General features: G+C 41.9%; 1 protein-coding gene across 1 annotated transcript; it reads left to right on the forward strand.

Annotated features, from left to right (window-relative positions):
- The first annotated feature begins 364 nt into the window (after positions 1-364).
- Positions 365-11313, forward strand: LOC309560652 (uncharacterized protein). Its single transcript, XM_082264273.1, has 4 exons — positions 365-486; positions 5255-7717; positions 7819-7925; positions 11068-11313. Exons 1-4 carry the CDS (start codon positions 432-434, stop codon positions 11122-11124), a joined length of 2682 nt encoding a protein of 893 aa, XP_082120399.1. The 5' UTR covers positions 365-431; the 3' UTR covers positions 11125-11313.
- The last annotated feature ends 383 nt before the right edge of the window (positions 11314-11696 follow it).

Consider the following 11696-nt stretch of genomic DNA (forward strand, 5'->3'; position numbering starts at 1 on the left):
TTCTATCTATCTATCTATCTATCTATCTATCTATCTATCTATCTATCTATCTATCTATCTATGTCTCTCCATAAACTCTCATTTATTTTGTGTATTGTTCCTGAGTACAGCTTATTTCCGTGTATATAAACAGTTACACCCTGCAATGAGATAAGGAGCACTATTCAGGGAACAAGTGAGTACTTCACTGGGGACACTCCCTACTTTCACTGCATCACCTATTGTGTAGTAGAGTGGGCTCTGCGCAGACTGTAGAAGAGATGGCTCAGCCTCTGAGCTCAGCAGTGAGGTCAGAAATGATGTCACCCCCCACCCTCCCAATTAATCATAGTATATAAAATGCTAATCAGGGGTCTGGGAATCATTTCCCATTTTATAAAGTATCGCCCAGCAGTTAATAGGAGCATTGGACTGGCAAAGCAAGAATCACAATGAAGCACTTTGGGTTATATGTTACATATTTGGTGTTACTTTTACTTATAACTGGTGAGTTAAATCTATCTATCTATCTATCTATCTATCTATCTATCTATCTATCTATCTATCTATCTATCTATCTATCTATCTATCTATCTATCTATCTATCTATCTATCTATCTATCTATCTATCTATCTATCTATCTATCTATCTATCTATCTATCTATCTATCTATCTATCTATCTATCTATCTATCTATCTATCTATCTATCTATCTATCTATCTATCTATCTATCTATCTATCTATCTATCTATCTATCTATCTATCTATCTATCTATCTATCTATCTATCTATCTATCTATCTATCTATCTATCTCCCTTATTAGAATGAATGAAATATATAACTACTTCAGCTTTCTATATTTCTTGATCTGCTGATTTTTTTTGCATTCAGTTTATATACCATTGTTTATATACTTACATAATTTGTTTATCCAGTTTAAAGAGTGGTTTACTTTAAATGAATCTTATTTGGCCGTTTTAATTCTTAAAGGGTAACTCCCCTTTTGTGGAAAAAGAATATAGAATACATAATTGATACATAAGCCAAATTGTAATTAATGTTATTCAAATTACCTTTCCTTATCAGTCTGTAGCCGCTGTCATTTTCTGTAACAATCAATGCAATATGGCAACCTGCACACCTATTTCCTAGGAAACATAATTACCCACTTATGTGATTGGCTCACTGAATTTCCTAGTAGTCTGCCCTAAGATAGAAGTCAAATTTTAGGCATCCCCTGCAATAGGAATTATATTTTTTGTGAAATGCTATCTAATGGATGCAGACATTACAGATTTTCTCATTAGAACAGTGCAAGTGCATCAGCTGATTAGATTGAACACACACACTCCCATTCAGGGAAGCAGTATTCCAAGGACGTAGTGAAACATATAGGACTCTGCTACGAAGTTTGTTAAAATCCTTGCAATGTACATTGATCACCCAGAGCGGATTGTTTTTTTCTCAACAAAAGTGCAGTTACATTAAAGCAGATCTTGCAATTATATGCAAGGTCTGCAAATGTGGCTGCCCCCAAGCTTTAATAACAAAAACTGCAATAAAATAAAAAATAATAGATTAAAAAACACATTAGAAGAAAATGCAAATATAATACTCATCTTACTTCTGGACGTTTCCTGCTTCAGCTTCATGCCACTGATGTCACTGGGCCTCACAGATGACATTAGTTGACACATTGTGTTGACCTTTTCATATGACATTAGTTATATTAGTTAAATACTGCTACTCAGCTAGCCCTGTTGTAAAATAGCATACATTTTTATTTGATTTTGATTCATTTTTTTTTTTTTTATGTTTTTACTTTAACTTATAGAGTAAGGCCCACTTAAAGAGGAACTATAATGTCTTCCTGTTTTTTTTTTCTTTTTATGTAAAATCTTTATTTTTCAAGTATATATTTAGTACAGCCTACACCAGGGGTGTCAAACTGAAATTCATCGGGGGCCGCATCAGCAGTATAGTTGCCCTCAAGGGGCCGGCAGGGCCATCTTACCGAATGGGCACACCGGGCAGTTGCCCGGGGGCCCCAATTACCTGGGGGCCCCACCTGCCCAGCGCAGCAGCCCCAGCCAAGCATTACTCCTGATTCCTGTGTGCATCCCGCTGCCGAACTTAGCAGGTGGCAAGCACATGTTGGCCTTGCACTGCTGTCAGGCCACTTGGGCTGTGGAGGGGGAGCCCACAACTGCACGAATGCTGGTCCGCCTCCACAGGAACAGGCACACACAGAACAGTCGAGTCTGACTCCTGTCCGTGTGTGTGTTCACCGGACCCAGCCGCCCAATTTGGAAGCTGTTGTTAGCCTGGCACTGCTGTACCAATAAATATCGCCTTATTGATAATTTGCATTTTTATTCTCGTGGGTGATTGTGTAGGCAGGGCCCCAGTGCACTGCATTGCCCGGGGGCCTATAAGGCTCTTAAGATGGCACTGGGGGCCGGTGGTATCTGTAGTTTTGGCATGCTCTGGGTACGGAGTGCAGGGTTCAGGAGTGCGCTGCATAGGGAGCGCGGGATTCAGGAGTGCGCTGCGCATGGAGTGCAGGGTTGCGTGCAGAGATGCGTACGGAGTGCAAGGTTGCGTGCAGAGTTTTGGCTTGCGCTGGGTACGGAGTGCAGGGTTCAGGAGTGCGCTGAATATAGAGTGCGGGTTCAGGAGTGCACTGCGCATGGAGTGCGGGGTTGCATGCAGAGTTTTGGTGTGCGTTGGGTACGGAGTGCATGGTTCAGGAGTGCGCTGCATATGGAGTGTGGGTTCAGGAGTGCGCTGCGCATGGAGTGCGGGGTTGCGTGCGGAGTTTTGGCGTGCGCTGGGTACGGAGTGCGGGGTTCAGGAGTGCGCTGCGCATGGAGTGTGGGGTTGCGTGCGGAGTTTTGGCGTGCGCTGGGTATGGAGTGCAGGGTTCAGAAGTGCGCTGCATATGGAGTGCGGGTTCAGGAGTGCGCTGCGCATGGAGTGCGGAGTTTTGGCGTGCGCTGGGTATGGAGTGCAGGGTTCAGGAGTGCGCTGCATATGGAGTGCGGGGTTCAGGAGTGCGCTGCGCATGGAGTGCGGGGTTGCGTGCAGAGTTTTGGCGTGCGGGGCTCAGAAGTGCGCTCTGCTCCCACCTGCCTCCACAGCCCTCACCACCCCACCCCGGTCCTCCCAAAAAAGAAGGACTGAGGAGAGAGAGCAGGAGATTGGCTGGCTGGTCTCCAAGGCGACATCTCATGCTCCCTCTGTCCTAGCGGCGCCGGAAGATTGAGCTGTACGCATGCCTGGCCGGCCGCGCATGCGCACAAACACAGCGGCGCAGCCAGGAGAGGAAGCGTGAGATGTCTCCTTGGAGGCCGGCCGCGCTAAGAGGGTGCCGGAGGATGTATTTTTTGCGTGACAGTGACACAGAGGTGGCAGGCAGCCGCGGGCCGCATGATAAGGCCTGGCGGGCCGTATTCGGCCCGCGGGCCTTATATTTGCCACCCGTGACCTACACCAATGACCCCATTGGTGTAGGTCACGGGTGGCAAATATAAGGCCCGCGGGCCGAATACGGCCCGCCAGGCCTTATCGTCTTATCTAACAGCTAGTCATGTCGTAAAATAGAATTTAGCATGCGCACAAACACAGCGGCGCCGCCAGGAGAGGAAGCGTGAGATGTCTCCTTGGAGGCCGGCCGCGCTAAGAGGGTGCCGGAGGATGTATTTTTTGCGTGACAGTGACACAGAGGTGGCAGGCAGCCGCGGGCCGCATGATAAGGCCTGGCGGGCCGTATTCGGCCCGCGGGCCTTATATTTGCCACCCGTGACCTACACCAATGACCCCAGTGTCACAGTACCTTATGGGTTTTCTAAAGACAGAGCAGAACTTGTTTACCTTCAGACACTAAGTCCAGCAAAGGATAACGTGATTTTAATGTGCAGCAAATCCCAATACCAATAAAGATAAGTGGATTGCGCTCACCAGATGAATGGGACCCAGATAACATATAGCATATGGGTCATACAAGCTTGTTGGAATATTTATTGGATGTCCCAGCTGGATGTACCGACTTCAACGGAATCCATATGGATCAGCAACGAGTATGGACACACCAGATCTCAACTCCAACAGATAAAAACTCCCTTTGGTTTTTATCTATATCCATGTTGGAGTTGAGATCTGGTGTGTCCATACTCGTTGCTGATCCATATGGATTCCGTTGAAGTCGGTACATCCAGCTGGGACATCCAATAAATATTCCAACAAGCTTGTATGACCCATATGCTATATGTTATCTGGGTCCCATTCATCTGGTGAGCGCAATCCACTTATCTTTATTGGTATTGGGATTTGCTGCACATTAAAATCACGTTATCCTTTGCTGGACTTATTTCATTACAATACTCACTTGGGATTTTTATTTTCCTGATGGACTTTTTTGCTAATTTCCATTTGGTTTTTTGATTGGAATTTTATGCGTTATATTTCATAGTAAACCTGTCAGAATAGTAAGACAGGAAACTCAGATGCTGAATAAAACTTTATAGTTACCTGGATGTCTGAATGCATGGCTTATATAGTAAACTGTGCCAGAACAGGCATGCAGCCAATGAAGTCATACACCTAATGGCAGCAATAGCATCTCCCATATATCAAAATCCAATGTGATAATGTCAAACACACTTGCTAGTATTTGTATTATAATAAGTGTGCTTTGAAACCTCTAAACAATATGTTTATTTCTCTGTGACCTTAGTGAAGAGATTTTTATATCTTTCTGTCCCTGTTATGCCCTTAAAAAAAATGGGGGCTTTGGTTATCACCAGAAAGGCACAGACGCAAGTCAAAACACTATCAGAAATGCTTACCCTTCTTCACTTTATTATAAACGTGTTTTTTTTTTTCTCTGTCCCCATTGGAGAAATTTGGCTAAGGGAAATCATTCCAGTGGGGACACACATTGCAAGCCTGGGAAAGACTCTAACTCTTTCTCACTCTTGCCATTCAAATTCAAAACTTTGTATATATTTTGTGTATTTCAATGGCACTTTGCATACCTAAATGTGGCTTATAGTTTGGCAAAGTTTAGCGAAATGAAGTTTGAGTCACGGTGTAAACCTCTAATAGTCAAGCACTCTCTTTGAACAGCAGGAAACACTGGGAATGGAAGTTCTACAAAGGCTGAAGATCTAATCTTTACTTGTCATTGGGAAACAGTTTAAGCAGACAATAATTATGGAAGTATTATTATTGTCTATCTTTATAACTAAGTGTAATATTTAATCTATTGCAGGCCATTACGTTGAAGCCCAGTCATTTGGTTCTATCCTCAGCACTATAGCCACAATAATTTTGGGGAGGTCAACTGATTCACCAACAACTCCTGATGCCAGCAGTCAACCAGAATGGACCCCAACAACTCCTTCCTTCACTGAATCAGGCACAGAGACTACTACCTACATCGATACCAGCATCTTACCAGAATCAACCACTAATCTGATATCTTCTTCTGAGACAACAGCAGAAGAGTCTAGCAAAGGCACAACAACATTATTCAGTATTACAAGCAGTTATCCACTTACAACAAACAACATAGTATCATCGGCATCTACATCAGTATCAAAGCCAAGTGGCATTACTTATCTTAGTATGGACACTAGTAAGGAACCTGCTTCACCCACTCACCTGCCTAATGATAGCACCTCTTCCAGAATATCAGATGCAATTGCCATAAGTATGACAACTCCTTCCAATAATACTGTCAGTAGCAAGCTAACTTCAACAAATAAAGAACCAGCTGCAAGTAACAGCCACACAACACCAGTGAATGCACCAAAATTTACACTGGGTGAAACAGCAACAACTTCTTATAACAGTAGTACACAACCAACTTCAAGCCCTCTCCAGCCAGTATCAGTCAATAATGAAACTATATACACGGATCTATCAGCTTCAACTCCCACAGCAACATTTTTCAGCCACACTAGTAAAAATCCAGCACTAACCAATTCTGACTCAGCACCAAACAGCACAGAAAAAAATCCTGGCACTTCAGCACCTACTTCTATCCATGACCCAATAACTCAAGCTGCATTTAGTAGCATGGACAATATCATTACCAGTAGCAAACCAGTTACTATTGGTACATCGGAAATGGCTTCAAGTACTTCAAGTTCAGCTACTTCCTCCAGCATTGTTGATGCCAACGTGCGCACTACATCAACTAGTATGAATTTATCGGTAGATACCAACTCAGTTTCCACTATGGCACCTGCTACTATAGGAATCACTAGTTTTAGCCAGACTAGTAAAAATCCAGCATTAAACAATTCTGAACCAGCACCAAACAGCATGGAAACATTACCTAGTACTTCAGCACCTACTTCTAGCCATGACCCAAGAACTCAAGCAGCATCTAGTAGTGTGGACAATATTTTTACCAGTACCAAACCAGATACTATTAGTACATCAGAAATGGCTTCAAGAACTTCAAGTTCAGCTACTTCCTCCAGCATTGCTGATGTCAACATACACACTACATCAACTAGTATGAATTTATCAGTAGATACCAACTCCATTTCTACTATGGCACCAGCTACTGATGAGATCACTAGTTCAAGCAACAAGCCATTGTCAACTAATATTAAAGAAGCATTTAATACTGCTGGAACTACACAGAACATTGTTCAACCTACAGCAGCGCCTTCTCAGCCTGTATCACATAGTACAGATGCATCATCCAGTGTTGCAGCATCAACAGTGTTAAGTGTTTCTGATTCCACTGCCAAGACAGAAGCAACCGCAAAAATAGCTAATACAGTCACAGCCTCAAGTCCACATCCACCAAGCACCAGTATTATTTCTGCTATTCCTAATAATACCAGTATATACCCACTAATAATCACTGAAATGGTTATTCCTTCCACGGGGGTTCCTGGTAATTCACCAACAACTGTTGAGAATAGAGTGTCCTCATTACCAACAACAAGTACCAACATTTCTTCTTCTGGCAATACCATTGACCAACCAGCAGAAGCTAAAAGCACAACACCTTCCAACACAGCTATATATAGCACGTTGACTACTGTCATTAAGGAAACGAGTACAGATGAAGCTACAACTAGTAGTACAACAGCATCTACCAGTAATTCTCCACTAAGTTTTACATCATCAAGATCATCACCATCAATCCCAAATAGCAGTATGACATCATCCGGCGGGAATATGATCACACAACCAATATCAAGTATTAGTAGTTTATCTACCCATACAATTACCAATACCCCACCCATACTTACAAAAAGCACAATGTCCAGTTCATTACTAACTGGAACAACTATTAACAGCATGTCAACTACTTCTAGTAATTATACTACTAACCAGACAGCTTCAACCAGAATCTTAGCATCTCCGAATACCCTTGCCAGCAGTCCGGCAACATCTGTAAATAATTTTACAATATCATCAACAGCAGCAACACCTTCTGATATGTCTACCTCATCCAGTAATGGTACAAATGTCCAAACAGCATCAACCAACAGCCCATCAACATCTTCCAGCGATAGCACCAGAAGTCCATCAGTTACCATAAACAATTTAGCCTCTTCAACAACATCAAGTAATTCAGTACCTTCAAACACTAAAACAACACCTTCTACTGAAACATCTTCTACTACAGCTTCTAGTACACATTTTTCTAGCACCAAATTGTCTTCTGTAACGGAGAACAGCTCATCTACAAGCAACAACACGGCAGGTAAGTGGGTCTATATAAGATTAACTAGGAAGTGAAAAGTAGAATAAATTATGACATCATAAACAATGAGTCTCTGAAGTAACACTGAAATCTTCTTTCAGATGTCACAGTCTCTTCCCCAGCCAATGTTCTGGCTCCATGGAAGATCATTGTCATTTCTTTGTCTGTTGCCTTGGGAACATTTCTTCTTGTTGGAACAACATTAATGGTAGGTAATGGCCTCCTTCATAACTTTTGTTGCTTTCAGCTGCCTCTTCCTACATGAGTATCTCCTCCCCACTGTTATGGGTCATCATGGATACAGGTGCTCATACAGTTCCTAAGCCTTTGGAATGTTGTATGGAGCCTAATGTGTGCCCACTTGTAGCCTGTACATTAAATAAAAAAACACTAGCAGTGCTGTACACAGTAATGTACAATGCAGACATTGTGCTATTAAGTTAAGTCAGAGGTTCTCCATGACTGTACTGATTACAAGTAGACATGAATAGAGCATGTGCTCCTTATTCTTTCATGGTGTTCCGATGTTATGTACTGAACCGGGCATTAAAAGATTTTCCAGAGCCTTGGAGGCGTACTTGTATGATATGTCTTTGCATTTGTACATACAGGGCTGGACAAATCCCTGGACCCCTGGAATGGCCAATTTTGCAATAAAAAAAAAAAAAAAAAAAAACACACAGCTGTGACCAGACAAATTTCAAACTATGCAGCTCCGCGGAGAGAGAACACAATAGCACAAGGGGAGTGATTCTCTCATCCACATCAAATGGGTGGATGGGTAAATTGGCACTTTTCTTTGTTCATTCAACCCACTGGTTGAACAGAAAAAAATGTATAATGTATGGCCTGTGTAATGGATCATATTATAAAGGGTCAAATCTCAAACTCACCCAAGGTTCACCATACATTTGCCAACAAATAGTTTATCTGAAGAAATTAGCTTATTTATCCTAAATATTTATTTTCTACTCATGCTCGCCACAAAAGATTTTCCAAGATCTGGATTTTTTATGGTATAGCAGATCTTCAGGCTAGCAAAAATGAGAAAACATTCCGTATGTATGTATTTAAAAAAAACATCCCAACCCTCAGCTATTTTATTACCTTTACCTTCTCCCTTATTTGGCCCTTATTAACATTCTTTGCTGTCCCTCTAAAAGGTCAAATCTTGGATTAGAAGGATATTGGTGACCATTTTATAATAATACATAAAATAAAGTTCAGTTCACTTTTTGAGAGCTTCCATAAAGGGCTGTGTGAATTTTCAGTGCTTACCTGAAATCGGTCTTTTGCTTTTTATTTGAAGTAAAACATCTAATATGCTCTCACAAATTAGAAGCAGTAAGTAATATGTATGTATGAAGCCCATAGAAATGATCACACCTGCAGTAGTTGGTTCAGTCTGCTTGATGGATCCCTTGATAAGCACACATCATAAGCGGGCTATAGGCGGATTGAAATTTGGCCGGTTCAACATGAAGCGGTTGAGATTCGATCCATCTATGAGCATGCTTGTTGTCTATCAATTGACTTCAGTACAGCCATTCTGTCAGGTTTTTCTTCATACAATCACTGCTCCAATCTATAGCCAGCGGCAGTGACCACTGTATTCTGTTTTTAAAATGAATACTACTTTAACACTTACCCACATTTATTATTCACTAACATACAATGGCAACCAATCAGCTTCTAGCATTTCATTTTCAAATCAAGCTGAATCTAGAAGCTGATTGGTTACTATGCACAGCTGCTCCAGGATATGTCTGATCCACTTTTAGTTCATTTTACCCATTTTGCTCTGTATTTAAAGAATACCAGTTAATATATCCCAAATTGTTAAAGTAGTTGAAAAGGCAGACCGTTTTTTTACAGTCTTTCATTCTATGCAGCAATAAAAAAAAAAAAAGCTTTTGCATACAGCTTCCCCCACTACCCCCCCCCCCCCCCAAATACATACCTGAGCCCAATTAACCACTTTACGACCGCCCACCGCAGTTATACTGTGGCAGGCAGCCATTCTATAACTATACGTCGGTCGCGTGTTGAAGGCTAGGGGCGAGTGCTCGTCACCGGCGGGGCGCTCCAACCCCCACTCGTCAGCGGGGAAGCCGATGCACGGGTCAGGCGGCTCCAATTGCCGACTGACACCTGCGATCGTTCCCCGCTGAGAGAGAAGAAAGGTCAGCCGTAAACACAGCCGACTGTTCTTCTCCCTGGAATGATCATAGAGCCCCTGTGATATATAGGAACACATGTCTCTATGGTCATTTCACAAGCCACGCCCCCCCCCCCCCCACAGTTAGAATCACTCCCCTAGGCTCACATTTAACCCCTTGATCACCCACAATGTTAACCCCTTCCCTGCCAGTGTCATTATTACAGTAACAGTACATATTTTTAGCACTGATTACTGTAGTAATGTCACTGGTCCCCCCAAAAGTGTCAAAAATGTCAGTCAGGGGTCCGATCTGTCGCAGTCCCGTAAAAAAAAAAAAACGCAGATCGTTTATTAGCATTACTAGTAAAAAAAAAAAAACTATAAAAATGACATAAATCTTTCCCGTAGTTAGTAGACGCAATAACTTTTGCGCAAATTGGGATTTTTTTACCAAAAATATGTAGCAAAAAACAAATTGGCCTTAAAATGTTAAAACATTTTGATTTTTACATTTTTTGGGGGGGGAATCTTATATATCAGTATGTGAAAAAGAATTGTCGCTCTTTTTTTGTGCATAGCGCAAAAAGTAAAAATCACGCAGGTGATCAAATACCACCAAAAGAAAGCTCTATTTGTGGGAAAAAAAGGACATCAAGTTTATTTGGGTACAGTGTCGCATGACCGTGCAATTGTCCGTTAAAGTAACGCAGTGCCAAATCGCAAAATATGACCTGGTCATTAAGGGGGGAAATCCTTCCAGTCCAGAAGTAGTTAATATCCAGCGATGTGCAAAAGAGCCCTTATGGCTCTCTCAATCCTCATTGGCTTAGATAGAGCAGCGGGAGACATTGGCTCTTGCTATTGTCAATAACAGTCAGTGAGGAGGGAGCTGGGGTCGGGGCCGAGATGTGTCGTGTGTGTCCATTGACACACAGAGCCAGCTCGGGAGCAAGCATGCAGGAGTGCCGCCATAGCTAGTGGCTTGTTATTGGGTCACTTGGCGGAGGGAAGGCGAGGAAATCGAGGAGCACCAGCGTGGGACCCAAGAAGAGGAGGATCCAGGCTGCTCTGTGCAAAACCATTACACAGAGCAGGTAACTATAACATGTTTATTATGTTTTTTAAAAACAACAAAGTTTTACAAACACCTTTTAATCCTATTTCAGCTGATACATATTTTATTTTACAGGTTATATATTTCCTAAGAAGAGATACTCACTACGTTGTTTCTGGTTCCTCATTTTAATACGGACTACCTTGCAAATGTCAGTATGATTTCAACTTTACAGTGTTACACAGAAAAGATGTTTGAGACCTACTGCCCCTTCTGGTCAATGAGAGCATTACATGCAGAGTACAACAGAGGCTTGATGGACATTGCAGGATGAACAGTGTTCGGCTATACCTGACCTCCAAAACCCTCTGGAAATATTAACCCTGGAAATGTTCCAGAATGTTTATCTCAGTCCATATAGTACATATTTTTTTATTTTTTTTATTAATTTATGACTCCCAAGTCTTTCCAAGGTAATATGTACTGATTATTGAAAGGGAAAACATTCAAAATTAAGAATGTGTTGTTAATTTGGGTATATTAAAGTGCCTTAGCATTGTTGGTTTTATATCAGGACTATGACACAACAACAAAATATTCCTAGAAGGTAGCAAAACCGATGTGAAAATGCATCATAGCTACTAACAACCTCTGGTACACACTATAAGAAAATCGGACGAACGATCGTCAAGTTTTCCTCAATGCTTTACTGCAAGTTAGAACCGAGAAAGGAAACAATATATGAAAATTCTCATACGACAAAG

Source organism: Pelophylax lessonae (genome assembly GCF_965119305.1).
Source record: "Pelophylax lessonae genome assembly, chromosome: 7".
Taxonomy (NCBI): domain Eukaryota; kingdom Metazoa; phylum Chordata; class Amphibia; order Anura; family Ranidae; genus Pelophylax; species Pelophylax lessonae.

Bases quoted from the DNA above. Each gene is read 5' to 3' on its own strand.
- LOC309560652 (XM_082264273.1), top strand. From the start codon at position 432: ATGAAGCACTTTGGGTTATATGTTACATATTTGGTGTTACTTTTACTT. The intron at 487-5,254 runs GTGAGTTAAATC...AATCTATTGCAG, and splicing joins GTTACTTTTACTTATAACTG to GCCATTACGTTGAAGCCCAG. The intron at 7,926-11,067 runs GTAGGTAATGGC...TTTATTTTACAG, and splicing joins TTGTTGGAACAACATTAATG to GTTATATATTTCCTAAGAAG.